The sequence below is a fragment of the Sesamum indicum genome, linkage group LG3 (genome assembly GCF_026168435.1).
Source record: "Sesamum indicum cultivar Baizhima isolate 11 linkage group LG3, ASM2616843v1, whole genome shotgun sequence".
NCBI classification, from domain to species: Eukaryota; Viridiplantae; Streptophyta; class Magnoliopsida; order Lamiales; family Pedaliaceae; genus Sesamum; species Sesamum indicum.
The window spans coordinates 28,349,566-28,369,028 of NC_142659.1; the positions used below are offsets into that span (position 1 = coordinate 28,349,566).

Consider the following 19,463-nt stretch of genomic DNA (forward strand, 5'->3'; position numbering starts at 1 on the left):
ATGCTCAAAAACTACACTACTTTACTGTGTTCACTTAAATTACTGCTCACCCACTTTACTTTTTACTTTTACTTTTAGTGCTTAAATTATGCCATACTTTATGTGTATGTAAAAATATTTAAAAATTATAAATAACTAATATTTTTATTAATAAATTAGTTATCAATTATAGATTAGTAGCTTCAAGAATATAAAAGTGTCAAAAATTAAGAGTTTGAGGGATTTTAATAAATTTATTAGAAATATTAAAATTACTATTATGATCAAATTTTATTAAAAAATTAAAAGGTAAATTTAATATTACAAAATTGGTAGCATAACAGAATTTTCTTTTATAATAATATAGATGTTAAAAAACTGTTCAATACACTTTGTACGATATATAATTTGCTTTATGGGACCCCAAGTGTTATACTCAAATTCAATACAAATCACTATTTTTTTTAAATAACTCAATTCAAAAATATTCACTCAACCCAAATAATCAAAGTGAACATAATATAATTTGCACAAAACCTTTTTTTATCCTTTAATTACATAGATTAAAAACTTACAGACTGTCAATTTACTTGTTATTATTATTATTATGGGAATTGTTAGTACATGCAATACATTTATTACGTGTGTAAAATAACTTAAATATTATTGGAATTGGTAAAACAAAATGTAAGAACAAGAGAGAGAGAGAAAAGATCAATGGGAAGGGGGAAAAATAGTAAAATATTTTCAATTTTTAGAAAAAGAATTATTTAAGAGCATTACTAAATGGTAAACAAAAAATAATAAGAGTTAAACAACGTAGTAGTAATTTTCTTGAGGAGAGTCGAAACATCCTTCAACTAATTTTCCTGCCATTTCATTACAATCAACCTAAGTGGTGAGCATTTGGTATAGAGAAACAACAGCAAACTATTACACCACACATTCATTCTATCCTACTGCTATGGGTGAGGTGTGTGATCAGCAGTCTTCCCTCAACTTACTGCACCAAGGAAGGGAAGCAAAAAGAGTTTCTTATACCCCAAAACACTTTGTGCACTGCTAAACAGGACCTCCTTGTATAGATTCAGCTCTTCTTACAGCTCCTTGTAAGACGTCTCCGTGGCCGCTTATGAGACAACTGAATGTCATTCTGTTTGGATTCATTTCGAGTACCATCATCACTACTGCCTGCATATGAATACGTATTAATATACCAAATCCAACAAAGTTCCTTGCATTTTCTGCGTTGAGGACATGGCAAAAGCTTCAGCATTAAATACAGAATCTCAAACATTCTTGCTCGTTTTTTGTTTTACGTGACCTAGCTTATATTGTATCTTGCCCCTCTACTTTCAATCATTCGACAAAATTTAAGTTTGTTCAGATGTACCTCTTTAATGGAACTATGCGTCCACCATGCATATTCAAACTAAATTAAATAACTTTATCCATCAAGCAATCGACAACATTTGAGAATATTAGTTCTTCTGTTGTTAAGAAAAAGAAAAAAACATCTAGCCGAATGTCCAGAAGGAGAATATCATGAAGATGAAGCTATATTGTACTTCATTTATCAATTCAGCATAATGTTTTGACTGATTAACCACTAGAGCAAACAAGTGTTAAAGTTCCAGGTTTCAGCAACCTAATTGTTGGTACATTTACAAGATTCTTCCTGCTACAGTTTTCAAAGAACAATCCTCAGCTTATTGTTTATTAACCGTATCAATCATTTATGCTGCTAACAATAATTAATTATTATTCCTTCATTTCCTCATGTAAACAGTAGAGCATTATTTGGACCTAGGATTTCATTATAGAAAACACTTGGGAAAATTTTTCTAGCTTCATGCAATACGTATTTGTTTTACTTCTAATGCTTTTATATTTCCTTCCTTTCCTTCAGTAAATCAAAATACAAAAAATGGCATATATCAAGTCAAACAGTTGTGTAGCTAGTCAAAAGGAGATTTTCAATAAGCAGAATTACCACTATGCATCCACACAACAGTCCATCACACGATGACCAACACCCAAAAGTATAATATGAGCAGCAGTTAAGCGATGATGAGTCTCAAGAAAACTCTTCCACACCATGACACACAAAAACTATATCACCATTTAAGGGAGTTTTGATAGATGCCCAATGGGGTATCTAAATGAAGATACACACACACACACACACACACACATATATATATACACAGATTAACACACCTTTAGATCTACACAAACACAGACAACACTTATTTTGGAGATTCAAATATAAAAGCAAGACACACCTTCCAATTCACTGCTTGCTTGTTCAGGAAGTCTATTCCTGGATTCATTTGGATCTTTAGTGTTGTAACCATGACGCTTGGTCGATATTGTGATCAATCCTTTTTCAACCTCCTCTTCTGGCATCTCGCACCTTCCATTAAAAGGCTTCATATAACAGAACCTAAAACAACCACAAAATCTAATAAAACCAGATACTGAATGCAAATTTGCTACTCCAATACATTGGAATATACAGCAGTTGCATCCATGTCAGCTTGTTAATTATTGCCGAGGAATATAGATGCACATCTCAATATTGGCAAGTCAAAGTTGGGGCAATGCAAAGCAATTACAATCTTCTTTGAAGAATAAATTAATCAAATTACTGGAATGAAAAATCCATCGCATCGCTGGTCTACTGCAGGCCATGATTATCAAGAGAGGTTTTGCAGATAAGTGATCCAACATGTTCAGTGTCGGACTACATGCAAGAACTTCTACTGCACAAGGGACTTCAGATGAAGCTGCTTCTTTCCATAATAGGAATAGTCTCACAGACTCGGTGCTAAGATACTAAACGGATAAAAACTCAAGCACCCACTTGCAACAACAAGTATTAAATGACCTAGGTACTACAAGAGGAACATAATGATAGTTCAGACATTCAGTAAGTGTATAACGAATATTCAAGCAATACAAGATATTTAAAAAAGATACATAACCATTCTAGAGGTAATGTCTTGCTGCCGAAGTCAGAGCCCAACATCCTCCACTTTCTGCATTTGTCACACTGCACCCACTCATGATCAGGTTTGTATTTTACATTACCCTTTCTCTGCAGAAGAAACACAATCAATGTCAACCGAGAGATATAATACCCCATAATCTTGAAACCAAAAATAACCACACAAGATAAATTTAAACAACAAATGTGAAAGATAGATTAGAAGGAAAAGAGTCTTATTAAATATACATCACAAAAGTGGTGGCATATGAAATGTATATACAGAAAGAAATAGCGTGCACTTTTAAATTGCCAAGACTCAGTAGTAGTGGCATATTGTCAGAAGTCAAATCATATATCAGCAAAAGAAGCAGTTCCAGAGAGAGGCTGTGACAGCCTTCACACAAGTCATTCCGGTTTTACCTTAATTCCGAATGCTCAAAACCTAGACTATAAATTATCTTCCCGAGCCATCTTAATTGAAGTGGCTCTGATTTCATTCTCAGTTTCTGCAACTAATATTAGCACAGAAAGTAACTTTATGAGGCACAGTCAATGAATGAAGGAACTCCAAGACACGTGCCCATATACTTTTCTGAGTATGCTGTTTGCATATGCATCGTACTTTCCGTTTTTTGATTTTTAAACATCATCACTCTACCAATAAAGTTACACTAGTGAAGCACCAAAGTAACGTCTACAGACAATTGCAGTCAAAGGAGAAACTGGAACCTTTTTCAAAAGTGGCTATAAATTGCAAAGTGTGTATACCATGCATCAATCTATTGTAACTAGACAACTCACTTTTGTGGACTGGCTGATATACATGTATACTATGCATCAATCTATGGTAACTAGACAACTCACTTTTGTGGACTGGCTGATATACATGCAGATATAGAAAATTAGGTGACATGTTTTATCATCCAACATTTTACTGACACGATTTAAAACTTTCTACCCATTTTTTCTGAAAGATATATTCTGTCTCCTAGCATTTAGCTAAATGGCTTAAACTACTTTACAAAGAATCGAAGCATGGGTTTCCTTTATTTTAAGGTTCACTAGAGTGTCCGAGAATCTTAGTTAATCAATCTTGTCACTAACCAAACTTGCTCAGAGAAAGTCCAAGTACTTTATTCATGAACAGCCTAGAAAAAAAGATGGGCCAGTAAGCATGGATAAACAAAGTATCATTCATCGGTAACACAGTTTTTAAGTAAAATAATAAAGTAGAGTAATTCTTTGGCGGCCCCTTTTTGTAGAACAAGACAACCCAGCTCCGCCCAGTCACCAACAGCTTTTTTTCTGTATTAGTATTCTTTGGTAATATTCAACAATAGCATGATGTAGGTAAGCTGTAATACAGATCATTAGAAGAATAACATGGAATACCAATTGAATCTTATCAACATATTCGTCCAAATATTCATCTGCTTTTTCACCCAGCCACCTCTCCAGTTCAGCATAAGCTTCGCAGTCCTGGAACCCTTGCTTGTTGTTATGCACCCACACATGACCATTGCTATCATCCTGTCATAAGAATAGAAGAGAACAAGAGTGCAGGTCAAGTTAGACCATGTTTGTTTATACAAGATGATGTTATTTTTCACTTCAAAACTGCTACCACCAGTAACATGATTGCATGAAAGTCCCTTGCCCAGAACATTTAGGAATATACTAACATGGTTTGCATATCTGGCCTTATATATTTTCTATTGAGGCTAAACCCTCTTCATCCAATAAAGAGTAAAGGATCTTCCCCTGGTAGACCAAATCAAAGTGGCTCACTTGAGCACTACCCATTATTATGGCCTATTTTCTAGTATCACATAGCCATAATGCTTAAATTTTGTAAGCTCCGTGCCTCTCATACAAAAAGCTGGCATTAAGTTTAAATGAGTTAGTGCAGTGGTTTAAATTTTGCATATTTGATATATTGAAATTTTGTCACCGACTACAGCCATAATGATAAAAGGAAAATGCTGGAGGGAAGTCCTTTTGGCTTCAAAAGTCCACAAGCGGACCACTTGAAAAGTCATCCATCCGTATAAACAAAAACAATAACAGGTATTGCCAAACAATAACATTCGGGTGTTTGATTTAATTACTCTCAGTTCAAGCGAAGAAAGTCAAAGGTATTAAAGTCAGTTAACTTAAACCTGCAGAAATCGACTCCTTAATTACATAAAGTACGTTTAGTTTCAATTGTATTTTTCACGCCCAAATTTGCAAGGGTTTACCAGAACAAAGAGTTTGCTAATTCTAGATTACAAGATTGAGCCTCATTTATTAAGATGTCTGTGACAAGTTTTCCATGCAAAGAACAGTGTTACTCCTATTTGCAGGCTTGGACTTCTCATACCCAACGAATTAAACATGTACTAATTGCAGCACCCCTACACTCTCGGGTCACCTCCAGGATCAAAATAAACAATAAGTTAAAAAGTTACTTGCTCATTTCATAAAGTTTACCATTAAATCAGTAACATCAATTACACCGATGATGCCACGACCACAATCTCCATTATGAATCATGCTTCCAACTCTCTTGTATGCCTACAGTGAAGCAACAAAAAGAAAGAAAACAGGGAGAATCTTTCGAAAGTACAACCAAGAATGCATATCATATATTAGCAACAAATCGGAAGGAAAAAAGGAGAGTTCAAGGGGAAACATTATAACTCCTGTACTACATTCAAAACTTCACATCAAGATACACATTTAAATAACTCTATTTAACATGCCTTTGCACAAAATAAACAAAAAGCGAAGGAAACAGCATTAATTTCTTTTCCTCAAGTAATTGTGTGGGAAACCAAATATAAATGAATACTCACCTCAATCAGACGGCCATGCCAATATAGAAACATTCCACAATTTGCTTGCTCCCACTCCAATTGAGAAAGGCCAAGAGTAAGTTGAACTGGTTTTCCCAAGACAGGACCATCTTTTACAATGGTGTTATTCAAAGATTTTGCCAGGGGTCGGCTTTTCACCTATTATGAAATTTTGTTTCAACAGCAATTTCCAAATATTATGAAGCTACGTGGAATATAAAGGTAAACTGAGCATTATCCTTTTAAAGAAGAGTGCCAAAAGCCCAAGACAGGGATGAATGTATGTCTATAACTGAATATATACTTTGAACCATTAAGACATGCGAGGAACTGGAGCCAAGAAAAGAGCATGTAACATCATAAAGGACCCAATCAACAAAAAAAAGAGGAACAAAAGAAAAGGAAAATAAATGAAAGTAATTAATTTAACTTCAAGAAGTAGAGTGTAAAAGCCTAAACAATGAATCAAGCATAAGGGGTCAAACAAATTGTAGAGCCAATTCAGGGACAACAGAGAGAACACTACGGCCAGATTGCCCAAATATTAAAGAAGTCCTAAGAATTCTTGGGGTGTTAACCTGCATCCTCCACTCACCAACAGTTAATGGCACAGTGTACAAATTCAACTAATAAATACCACATGAAGGCTTATGCCTACAAGCAAACCACTATACAGATTACATAAAGGGGTTTCTTATTGATATGCCTTCATAAGTCGCTTGAGTTCAAACTTTTCTATATATTACCAGTGCTCCTTGTACATAGATCTTCATCCGTGGATCTAAGAACATAACCTCCAAGTACGATTTAAGAGAGTAGTCCAAGGGCACCTGAAATTCAAAGAAACAGAAACTTAATTTGTGGGTGACTACTCATACGAAATGCCAACAGAAAAAGGAGGGCGGGTACCATTTGAGATATTTGACCCAGGCGAGATCTTATCCTTCTGGAACGTATGAAAATACCCCCCTGATGGAAGGAACTCCCACCAGTCATCCCAGCTTCCCACTGCAGGCTATATGTTGATCCCCATTTATCCAAATTCCATATATAAATTTGTGTTCCAGTGCCTTCTGCACTAAATATGCCCGCTTTTTCACCTATGAGGTATTTGTCAAAAGGAGAAAATTTCTTAATGGTTTTCAAGTTGTATTTGGCAAAATCCTCATTGTGGACACTTGCATCCACTTCCATATACTGCCCAGTTCTGCGGTAGCTTACAATGGGGATCTCCAAATTCTACAGCATAGAATATCATAAAAAAAATCTTAGTTGAGAACATGCCTTCCAAGAATAAGCACTACAAAAAACACTACCATCCATGACTGGAATTGGTGACGTACATCTCTTCCTTCATTAAGTGACTGTGATAGGAAAGCAATGGATCTAGAGTTAGCAGTCTGGGTTAGAACCAAAGCATCCTTCCCTAGTCGCATTGCCCCAGTCTGAAAAAACAACATCCGATGTCAAACAACCTCTCTCTGGTCATAAACCTACATCAGATATCCCTGAAGACTTGCGCCGCCACACACAAACATGCATATATATATGCATGCATAATCAAGTATATAGAAAAACACACAAGCACACACATACATATACGTATGTTGGGGTGTGTGTGTATATATATATATTTAATTATGTAAGTATATATGGATATATTTATGTATGTATATATGGATATAGTTGTGTATTTATGTATGTATGTGTGTCCACATATGGAAACATGTTTTTTATACACATCATATACTAATTTCATGGAAACTATGAGAGAAGTTAACTGATGTAACTCAAAACTTTTGTCGCTCATGCTTGCTTATGAAATAAACTGATGTTCCTGTTGAAGCGGCAGAATGACTAATATCTTAGCATGTAACAAATTCTTGGCTATATGCAGCTACTTCAGAATATCACTACAAGCCAGTTTAAGAGGTTCTTAGTTTCTCTCTCATTACATAGAAACGTGTGTTTATATTTGAGAAGGAAAGAAAATGAAGACTCGATCAATACCCAACTATTGATGGATTGATCCCATACAACCAGAGAATGGGACATGTATCATGATTTTCAGCAATAACTTCATCAACATCATGAAGTTAACATTCTCAATTACTAGCAGACTTGAAATAGAAGGCACATTTTCCGAAACCACCATTAGGTTATACATTAAAATCTATACAACATATGTCCATCTTCAGCTCCAGAAAGATATTCCACATTCATGTATGGGTGAATAAAGGAAAATCACAATTTCTGAAATAACTTAGGTACTAGTGATATAAAAACTCTAATACCAAAGTAATAAGATTCCAGGTGGAAAATATGGAACAGATTACAAAACATGATGCAAAGTTACATAGCGCAGAGAAAAACACTGGCAACTGGCAAGGCAGTAAAATTTTCATTTCAGAAGAATACATGACACGTCCAGAATGAGGCAACTAGGATTACTATATAATAGTCAAATAAAAATGAAGACAATTAGCATTACATCCAAAATTCGCATGTGTATCAACAGAAACACTAAAGAAACAAGCTGATGTGGGGAAGAAATACCTTAAATCCAATTCCATATCTTCCTATATGATCCGGATCATCAGTTTCAGGTTGCCCGTGGCCAAACGATACCATTCTTTGGATATCTGAATGGCTCATTCCATGGCCATCATCTATTACTGACAACATAGGAATGTCCTTGCTAGCAGTTCTGGAATAAATCATACTGATAGCCACTTCCAATCTGTGAAACAGAGCAAATGATGCCATATCTGTTAACAAAAGCAAGTCTTTAAACATGCAATGCTCCCTATCCAAATACTTAAGGAAAGAAAATCACAAACAAGAAAAGGAAAAGAAGAGGAAACGTATAAACAGTAGTGAGCGTATACTGAAAAGCCGAAGCCATTTCTAAACTTGGTGACATAAATAATTTTAACATAAAGAGAATGAGAAAATCGTGTATGCATACTTAGTAGCTTTGGCATCTCTGGAATTGTCAACAAGCTCTGCAATGGCACCAAATATCCAGCTGGAATGTGCTTGACCAAGGGTTTTCAAATAACTGGGGTGTGCCGTCACATAATTTCTCTCGAAAGACCTAATGGGCCCAACAGAATTTCCTAGTCTATTGCTACCTATAGCTTTCAAATCACAAGAGTAATCTCCAATTACTTCTGGATATCGTTGCTGAGCAGAAATTCTATCCTCAATCAGGTCGGAGTTTGACATAGAAGCCTCACCAGCCAGAGATCCAGGTGGAGATGAGATTTCAGCAGCAACAATCCCTGGTCGAGTAGAAATAGAAGAATGTCAAACTAAATAGAATATAAAAGAAATGATAGTTAGTGTCTCTTCGTCAATATGGTTCCACTGCATATGTCAGCTTAAATATCATTTTGAATTTATAGCCATGCTGTTGAGCATTTTCATTTATGTTCTTTCCTCCGTAAGAGGCAGAGTAGAATCCAGGCTAAAAACTAGCTTGTACTCAAGATTACTTCCAGGACAAAATGATCATTGCTGTCATAAATCAATTACAAGAAGACAACAAAGAGGAAATTTATTACAGCTGTTCATGATTGAATAAAACTTCGGAAACAGAAATAAACCAATTCATTTCCTTCTGGCTGTTTTAGAAAAATGAAAAGTAGTAACTCTGATTTTGGAACGTATTAATTGAGTACCATTTCTTATGTAAAGATAGAGAAATGAAACAGTGAATAGCCTAATCATAATTGCCCAATTCAGCATTATATTCCTTTTCCTGGAATAACTTTTTTCCTTATTTTTCAACTTCTAGAACAAAATACTTCTAGAAATTGGGACTTTTTTCTTTCACCAAACAAAGAGCTCTTACTTTTTAGCAACATATTAAAACACTATCTCACCTTACATAGTTTATATATTAACAAGGGAACAAAGACAAAATCGTGCCACTAGAAGGAATGAAAGAGGAGACATGATAAAGCTTACTCAATCCATCAAACTTCTGACTAGGTCTCAACTTCGGCTCTTTCAGTTGGTATAGAACAGTTGCACAGCCAAATTTAGAATCTTCATCGGGAGGAAGTATGTAGAGTTCATACAATTCCAGCTTCGCAATAGCAACCTTGAAAAAGTTAAATGCATTAGAGAAAACACAAAATACTTCTATATTTCTACTTTCCTTAACATGATCCCGTTTCCAAACAATAAAAGGGAAACAGAAGATTAAATGTGGTTTTATATTCTGTCCAAACCCAAAGGGGAATCCACCAATTGCTTGAAACGGTTCCAGATAACAGATAAAAAAAACAAATCAATTGTTAATCCTTTTTGGATTTTATGTCTTTGAATCATCCTATAGACAAGTGCAGCTCCTTTAGTGAATAGCTGAAAATTATGAGTGACTATGTTACCAAGGCTTCATCCACCCCACCCTCGCCCCCAACCCAAAAAAAGAGGAAGAAGAACAAAAAGAAAAAAGGAGAAAAGAAAAGATAATAAGTCACTCGTTTTTAATAATAAGATGGATTTCTCTTTCTTAGGTGCAAAGGCAGAAGGTCAATAAAATGAATTCTGGGTCACTGTGATCTTACCCTTTTATATTTCCGCAGGAATTCCAAGAACAGCCCCCACTCTCTTTCCTGATGAAGATCTTCACATGCAGGGCTTAGAGAAAAACCAGGCAACAAAGATAGAAAATCAATCTTCTCTTTACGGGTGATGGAACTTATGTCCCAAACTGCAGGCCTGTCATGCAGTTCCTTTTAAAACGGTTGAATATTTTACACATACAAGGACACAATATGGTCACAAAAATGAGAAACCACTGAATATGACAGGAAAAAAAATTGAGAAGTCAATAAGGAAATGGAAGGAGTCACAGAAAGTCATGCGGATAATTCTAATACAAATCAGTGCTTTCGGATTCATTTGGAAACATAGGAAAATGTGCACACATAACTATGACCTACTAATGATAAGTCAAAATATCATACTAGAACGCAAAGCCAAAGACCGTGATATTCTGAGACAATATTACATTTTTCTTCATATACTGTTCTAAATTCAGGATTGTACTCAAAATTATGCAACGCAATTGTTCTACTTGTAAAATGGATAGCTTACTAGCAATAAAACATCAAAAGTCTCGTCAGAAAAAACATGTCAATGTCGTTCTGCTAACTCATCCATTGCAGTCAGTACTAAGCACTTAAACCATTTAAGTTATTATCTGTGGGAACTGACCGTGGAATTATTAACCATTTTTATCAACTAATGGTGAACACAAGAATGAATATGTTCATCACTCAATACATCCATGATTTATGCATACTTAAATAAAACAGGCCATATTATATGACAAAGCTACTTCTGATACAGATAAAAGAAACACAAACCATAAGCATAAAGAAGAAAACAGCAGCGAATGCTCCAATTCAGATAAAAGCATAGCATAAAGTATGTTCAAATGTAAACTGGAATAGCAAATTTTATCGGCCATATAATCTGCTTCTTCCACAAATACATATTGGAGTTAGAAGGATAATCAGCATATTTAGTGCCCGTTTGGTTGTGTTTTCATTTTCATTTTCAGTTTCCATCTCTTGTATTTGTGTAAAAATGCTTCATTGGTTTTTGTGCGAAAACTGAAAATATGTTTGGATTAGTTGTTTTCAAAATATAGGTATATAGGTGTGCGAATGTTGAATATAGGTATATGTATTTTTGATGTGACACAAATTAGTTATGAGGATTGACCAAATTGATTGAATATGTGAAATTATAAAATAATCAAAGTGAGTCTTGCCATTTCCTTTTCCTTTTTCAGTACAATTTTTTTTGTATATATATATATTAACGTGCACCTAGTGCTATGCATAAATTTAATTAAATTATATCTTACAAAATTTATAAGTTATGTGACAGTTAGTTAAAAAAATTTTCTTTTTTTAGTCAGAGGAATAGCATAATTTGTTTTTCAACTTATACCGCATAATCACCAAAATAAGAATGAAGATATATATGTACTATAAAATTAAATTTTGATTAATTAATTATTAAGTGTTATTGACTTTTTTAAAATTATTGTACGTAATTGACTTTTTTAAAATTATTGTACGTAACATAAATTATTTTTAATTTATTAAAATTGAATTATACTATTAAGTTGTGTAACAAATTTTCATATAATATTATTGTACAATATATATAAATCATAAAAATAACAGTATGTTATTACTTTTCATAAAAATTATATATTAATAGTTGTAATTTAATAGGACAAATGGTGGTTGGGAGTTATTTGTTGTTTTCTTCATTAGTCATACTTGTTGCACACAGAATTTCTTCTCTGAAGAGTGGTTTTCCTTCCACTTTTGCTTGACATCTTGCTCCATCAAATCAAATGACAAATGAAGGTTGCTTGTGGAAGGAATTAATACATTTCCAAGAATTTTGCAGCAACTTGAGTGTAGTTTGTATTGATGTATTATTACTAACATGTCCCTATCACTTGGTGTAATTTCCATGCAAGTCAGACTCTATAAATACATGTCCATGCACCAAGAACCCTCACTTGTCCCTTCTTCTATAACTTTTGTAAGCTCAAGAATTTGCAAAGTTCTCTTCATTCTTTAACCACAAAAAATTACCATGGCTTCTATAGGATATGCATTCCAATCCGTTGTTTTTTATAGTGAAAAATGGACGAGGGAGATGGAGGACTTGTTCGTCCAATCTCTCATCTACCTAAAATACCTAGGTATCTTTCGGCCAAACAACCACTCCATTCCACCATATTCGACGTTACATGACTAACGTACGCGTGAGGTTATACAAGGGTCGACAAACTTCGCGAGCGTTTTTATGTGTTCCAATGGTTGGGAAATCACCCCAGCATGAATTGGAACCACGACGAAAGGAGATTGGCCGCGGAGAATGCTGTGTAGCAGGCCATTTGTCGGGTATGTGTGTTATGTTTTGCTATTGCAAAATTTTATTTTTATTTAACAATAAAATTGATATAACCGTGCATGCTAGTTAATAGAAGAAGAGACTTGCCCGATGCTACAGGGATGCCTACTAGCCGAAGTGGGAAGAGTTGTGCGAGCTCTTCGATGATGATGACAACGGCGGCATCCCGATATCCGACGACGACAAAAACGGTGATGATCCTTTGCCAGAGATTCTAGGTATGGCGGCCCCCCCAATCGAACGAGCCTGTGACTATAATTTACGATTCTATATACATGCACGTCGTCGAGCTCGGACGACTCCACGTCGTTTGCTGCGATTTCCAAAGACATAGACGATGACACGGACTCAACTGTCCCAAAGGCTCCGAAAGACGACGGTGTAAGCTCGTCAAATGCCGCCCCACCGGATGAGCCCCCAACCATTGCATGAATGCCTTGGTTCAGTTTTTTTGTTAATGTTGGAAGGTTTTGATATAAGCCCCTGATGTCTTGTGAAAATGGATCTTTACTTGCACTTAATATTAATCTGTATTGTTCATCTTACCGATATTCAAAAAGGGTCGGCCTTATCCTACATAAGCCCATTCCTTAAACGGAATAGACAGAGACGACAGAAGTTGACCGATGGAATTTGTTAAGGAATGGGCTTATGTAGGATAAGACCGACCCTTTTTGAATATCGGTAAGATGAACAAAACAGATTAATATTAAGTGCAAGTAAAGATCCATTTTCGCAAGACATCAGGGGCTTATATCAAAACCTTCCAACATTAACAAAAAAACTGAACCAAGGCATTCATGCAATGGTTGGGGGCTCATCCGGCGAGACGGCATTTGACGAGCTTGCACCGTCGTCTTTCAGAGCCTTTGGGACAATTGAGTCCGCGTCATCGTCTGTCTTTGGAAATCGCAGCAAACGACGTAGACTCGTCCGAGCTCGACGACACATGCATGCATATAGAATCGAAAATTACAGTCACAGGCTCGTTCGATTGGGGGGCACCATACCTGGAACCTCCGGCAAAGGATCACCACCGTCTTTGTTGGATATTGAGATGTCGCCGTTGCCGTCATCATCGAAGAGCTCGCACAACTCTTCCCACTTCAGCTCGTAGGCATCCCGGTAGCATCGGGCGAGTCTCTTCTGCTATTGATTAGCATTGCACGGTTATATCATTTTTATAGTTAAATAAAAATAAAATTTTGCAATAACAAAACTTAACCACACATACCCGGCAAATGGCCTGCCACACAGCGTCCTCCGCGGTCAATCTCCTTTCGTCGTGGTTCCAATTCACGCCGGGGTGACTTCCCACCCATTGGAACACATAAAAATGCTCGCGATGTTTGTCGACCCTTGTATAACCCCACGCGTAAGTTAGTCGCGTGTGGAACGCCTTATTAACGTCGAATATGGCGGAATGAATCGCTTGTATGGGGTGGTTATTTGGCCAAAAGATACCTAGGCGTTTTAGGTAGATAAGAGATTGGACGAACAAGTCCTCCATCTACCTCATCCATTTTTTACTATAAAAAACAACATATTGGAATGTATATCCTATAAAAGCCATGGTAGTTTTTTGTGGTTAAAGAGTGGAGGACTTTGCAAATTCTTGAGCTTACAAAAGTTACGGAAGAAGGGGCAAGTGAGGGTTCTTAGTGCATGGACATAGGGGTGTGCAAATCGGTTAACCGAATCGAACCGAACCAAATTTTTGATTAACCGAAAATTCGGTTCGAGGTTTGTAAAACCGAAAACCGAACCGAATTTGATCGTAAATTCTGTTTTTCAGTTTAAAAATCGAAAAAACCATTTTTTTCCCTTTTTTTTAAATAATATACTTTAATATTCTTATTGTATATATATTAATATATACTAATAATATAATATATAATATATTATATATTAATATATTAATATATTAATATATAATATATAATATATATAATTATATAATATTTAATATGTGTAAAAATATATTTTATTTATTTTATTATTTAAAAGTTCGGTTCGATCACTGAAACGGTGACCAAAACCAAACCGGAAAACCGAAAATTTCGGTTTGGTTTTCGATCCGAACCGAATTTTCGGTTCGATCCGATTCGGCCGATTTTTCGATTTTCTGCACGCCCCTACATGGACATGTATTTATAGAGAGTGACTTGCATGGTTGTATGAAAATTACACCAAGTGATAAGAATATACTAGTAATAACACACTAATAATACATCATTACAAACTACACTCAACTTGCTGCAAAATTCTTGAAAATGTATTAATTCCTTCCACAAGCAATCTTCATTTGTCATTTGATTTGATGGAGCAAGATGTCAAGCGAAAGTGGAAGGGAAACCACTCTTCAGAGAAGAAATGTTGTGTGCAATAAGTATGACTAATGAATAAAACAACCATTAACTCCCAACTACCATTTGTCCTAATAAATTACAATTACTAATATATATTTTTTATGAAAAGTAATTACATACTGTTATTTTTATGATTTATATATATTGTACCAATAATATTACATGAAAATTTGTTACACAACTTAATAGTATAATTAAATTTTAATAAATTAAAAATAATTTATTTCACGTACAATAATTTTAAAAAAGTCAATAACACTAAATAATTAATTAATCAAAATTTAATTTTACAGTACATATATATATCTTCATTCTTATTTTGGTGATTAGGAGGTATATTTTATTGATATTTATGCGGTATAAGTTGAAAAGCAAATTATGCTATTCATCTGATTAAAAAAAGAAAAAAAAATTTAACTAACTGTCACATAACTTATAAATTTTGTAAGATATAATTTAATTACAATTAAATTAAATTTATGCATAGCACCAGGTGCACGTTAATATGTATATATACAAATAAAAAAAATTGTACTGAAAACGGAAAAAGAAATGGCAAAACTCACTTTGATTATTTTATAATTTCACATATTCAATCAATTTGGTCAACCCTCATAACTAATTTCAGTCACATCAAAAATACATATACCTATATTCAACATTCTCACACCTATATACCTATATTTGAAAACAACTAATCCAAACATATTCTCAGTTTTCGCACAAAAATCAATAAAGCATTTTACACAAATACAAGAGATGGAAACTGAAAATGAAAATGAAAACACAACCAAACGGGCACTTAGTGTTTCAAAAGTAACTTACATTAGGCTAGGTGGATTAATGCACGCCACTCGGGTTATACTTTTCTGATCCTTCATCAATTTAACAAGAGGCGGAGAACAACCTGCAATACTTTACATTGAAAAGTCAAAGATAAAAACAACACTAAATGACACAGCAAATTGGTTCATATAAATTAATTTTCAAAGCATTGACATAAGAACAGAAAAAAGAAAGTGAAAGTAAAACAAAGTTGATCTACATGGCGGAAAAGGAATCAGAATATTAACTCCATGCCAAGATGACATCAATATTTATAGCTATTATTAACCATCAAATGTGATGTGGTAGCATTCAATATCAGTACAATACAATAGAAACAAGTCACCTATGCTTAACTTCTCAAAAGAAACCAAGCTGTATTCTTCCAATAGAAGATGATAACAACTCATTCATGACAAACAAAAAAGAGATAAGAGCAATAAATAAATAAGTGGCAGAGCAAACGAACCAAATAGCGACACCCACCTTCTTTTGATGGCTCCTTTCTTAAGAAACAATCTCCCATTACAAACTCTGTTAATGGCAAAAACAACATAGACGACATAGTTCAGAATTTCTTAAAACAAAAACATATATTGAATTTTTCTAATTTGAAGAAAATAAATACAGTCACCAATAATACAGAGAAAAATGGATGCTATCTTCTATAAAAATCTTATAGTAAACAAGGACCAATGAGTAGCAGCTAAAAATGTTTGCAATCTGTGAGTCTGTGACCAACAAGCATCTGCTCGCATCTTGATAATGACTATCATCCATGCTTACTTCGATTCGTTGTATTCCTGAATACACTTACCAAGACAAATTTTCAGAAAGAAGAATGCCACCTAACCATTGACCAGAAACCCTAACATTGTGGCGACCATATGCCACCTCAATTAGCACTTCGTATGTGAATATTTATCTATCCTACCTACCATATTAGTTGATTATAAGGATTACAAGACAATTACCGTTTAGACTGGTTCAAATGACACTGGAAGTTTATTCTATTTGTAACTCAACAAACACTTCAGCACCTACAATTTTCAATTTGTGCATATATTACTTGCACAAATATGTGAATTTGACATCATCAGATAACTGTCAAAAAGTTCTTATGGAGATTCGCATGTTTGGGGCAGTGTAGAAACACCTTCTCGGCCAGATGCTTCACATTGCTATTTGCTGTCCAGAACAATACAGCATCACAGGGATCATCAAATGAAACTACAAAAAGCAAGTCCAAGAGAACTAAGTTCCAGTACTAATATTAAGTACTCATAGTATTCTCTGCATTTCGCTTATATGGCCCCATCATTCAAAGCCATGACAAGTCAAATGCTTTACACACGATGGGTGGTAGACCAAAAGAAAAATTAATTCAGGGAATCAGACAAAAATTAAATAGTTCAGTTTTCTGCACCATAACTATAATACATTTCGGCGGAGACATTCATGAAATTCAAAAGCCTACCAAATAAATCCATGAAAAGAGTCGAGAATAACTAGAACCTCATGAACAAAAAATAAATAAACAATTTAACCATAACAAAAAAACAAAAACCAACAGAACCATTATTTTTTTGTCATCATTGACAGTCATGATTTGACATGCAGTCATTATCAGGGAAAAGAAAAACTATACCTGCAGAAGACAAGTAAATTAATCGACATAAAGCAACACAGACAGCAAATTAATATACAAATAAAAGAACAACCACGACTATAGCCAAAAACCCTAGCCCTCTGTCCTCATGCATCGCAAACCTGCGAACTTTACCACACAAAAAAAGTCGCAAAAATATACTGGAACAGGCAAAGAAGAATTGTCCGATCACTGAAAGCCTGGCACCAACCAAAAAGCAAAGACTGACAATGGTAACCACAACAAGGCAAATAAAGCTGCAACAGTGTGAGTAGTGCGTATTTCCTCCTAACATTAAAAATAGCCGAGCAAACCCATAGCAAGAAGAAATGCTTTCATACTCCCACTTTACTCACCAACGAAAGAACCACAAAAAATGGTAAGAATGCAGCGGCATAGCACGCTAACGTACAAGGAAGCAGGCGGAAGACTTCAAATATGCATGTGCTGTACCGTGTGCATATATATAGACATATATGAATGTTTATGCAATCTTGTACGGTGGGCGTATAGGAAATGTGCGAGTCTGTTGCAATTTCGAACGTGAGACTGTTCGTGAGAAAGAGGGGAGAGGGAGAGAGTGGGTGTGTGCGCGCGCGAGAGAGAGAGAGTTTGAAATGGTCGGGTCGTCTTCCACGCGAGTCCAAGTCTATCAGAATACAGGACGTAATGAGTTATTAGGACGGAGTTGCCCCTGCTGCAGCACTAGAATTACGCCCATGCCGTCGCTTTTCTCTTCCTCCTTTTGCCCTTTTACTGCAAACTCTTTATTAAGGAAAGAATTATATTTCGTACGGCCCACGAAATGAGTGGAAAAAGAACTCTGACGTGACCCTATCCTGATGTGACATAACTATAAATATTTTTTAAAATTACAATAAATTTAAAAAATAATTACACTTTCCTTCCTCCCAAAAGATATAATATAATTACATCTAGATTTTTTGTGGTATGAGAAATTATATTTAGTATCCTTGATATTTGCATAAGTCCAACAATTAAGTTTATTTTTAGTTAAAATTCACAAATCTGTTGATATTAATAAAAAAATCAGAAAAAAATCTATATTTTACCCCCAATTAATTTATTACTGGTTTATTACAAGTCATATAAGTCTTTTTATAACCAAATTATCCTCATATGTTTTTACGTATTAATACATGTTATAAGGTATATCTTCCATATTATAAGGTAGTTTAGAAAATAAAATATTATTTCATTCGGTTTTTTTTATTAATATCAGCAAATTTAGTAAATTTTGACTAACAGATTGACTTATTTGTTAGATGAAAGCAAACATTAGAAGTATTAAATGTAATTTTCCAACTATAGAGTGTCTAAGTGTAACTATACTATACTACACCTAAAAAGAAAAGTATAATTATTCTTAAATTTAATATTTAATAAAATTATATATTTTTTAATAGAAGTCTATAAATATCCACTTTCTCCTTGTTGATTCTTCATTTAATGAAACTTTGAAGTGAAATTAACGTATTTTATTTGATTCATGATTCCAATATAAAGAGTTATGATGATGCCCATCGGGTACTTGAATATTTCTTAGTGCAAGAGGCCCATGACCGTCTCCATCGGCCATGTAATGGGCCGGCTGTGCTGACTCTTGACTGATGGGCGGAAGTTTTAGGAAGTGATTTCCTACAAGATTGACTGTCTGTTCTCAACTAATATGATCCAGCTAAAAAATAAATTAAATTATTCAATATCAAAATTGATCAATAAATATTTAATTTAAAAAATCACATTTGAATAAAAATTTTGTTCCATAAGCTTTCAAATAAGGTTTGAACTCGATTCGATAAGTATAAAAATATTAAAATACTCGAATTTAACTC

At 34.5% G+C, this 19,463-nt stretch overlaps 1 protein-coding gene across 8 annotated transcripts; it reads right to left on the bottom strand.

The window, feature by feature from the left end:
* Nucleotides 1-745: 745 nt before the first annotated feature.
* Nucleotides 746-18,349, bottom strand: LOC105159070 (uncharacterized). Of its 8 annotated transcripts, none has more exons than XM_088879224.1 (17): nt 17,964-18,349; nt 17,116-17,189; nt 16,446-16,493; nt 15,960-16,041; nt 10,386-10,539; nt 9,781-9,916; nt 8,777-9,092; nt 8,365-8,548; nt 7,152-7,253; nt 6,718-7,047; nt 6,555-6,638; nt 5,809-5,967; nt 5,444-5,527; nt 4,364-4,501; nt 2,967-3,079; nt 2,265-2,425; nt 746-1,170 (listed from the first exon to the last, which is right to left on the bottom strand). In XM_088879224.1, the coding sequence occupies exons 3-17, from the start codon at nt 16,483-16,485 to the stop codon at nt 1,067-1,069; spliced, it is 2,187 nt and encodes a 728-aa protein (XP_088735350.1). In that variant the 5' UTR covers nt 16,486-16,493; nt 17,116-17,189; nt 17,964-18,349; the 3' UTR covers nt 746-1,066. The 8 variants fall into 8 exon arrangements, with proteins under 8 accessions (XP_088735350.1, XP_088735353.1, XP_088735355.1 ...); XM_088879227.1 differs by lacking the exons at nt 17,116-17,189; nt 17,964-18,349 and adding an exon at nt 17,608-17,949 and having other exon boundaries at nt 8,777-8,948; nt 9,048-9,092; nt 15,960-16,049; XM_088879229.1 differs by lacking the exon at nt 17,116-17,189 and having other exon boundaries at nt 10,386-10,458.
* Between the last annotated feature and the right edge of the window lie 1,114 nt (nt 18,350-19,463).

What these genes read in the sequence shown, in the direction of transcription:
- LOC105159070 (XM_088879222.1), bottom strand. Translation starts at nt 17,636, where the DNA reads ATGTCGATTAATTTACTTGTCTTCTGCAG. An exon ending in TCCTGCGGAAATATAAAAGG is followed by an intron (nt 9,917 to 10,385) that starts GTAAGATCACAG and finishes AACTTTTTCAAG; the next exon opens with GTTGCTATTGCGAAGCTGGA. An exon ending in AGAGATGCCAAAGCTACTAA is followed by an intron (nt 8,549 to 8,776) that starts GTATGCATACAC and finishes TCTGTTTCACAG; the next exon opens with ATTGGAAGTGGCTATCAGTA.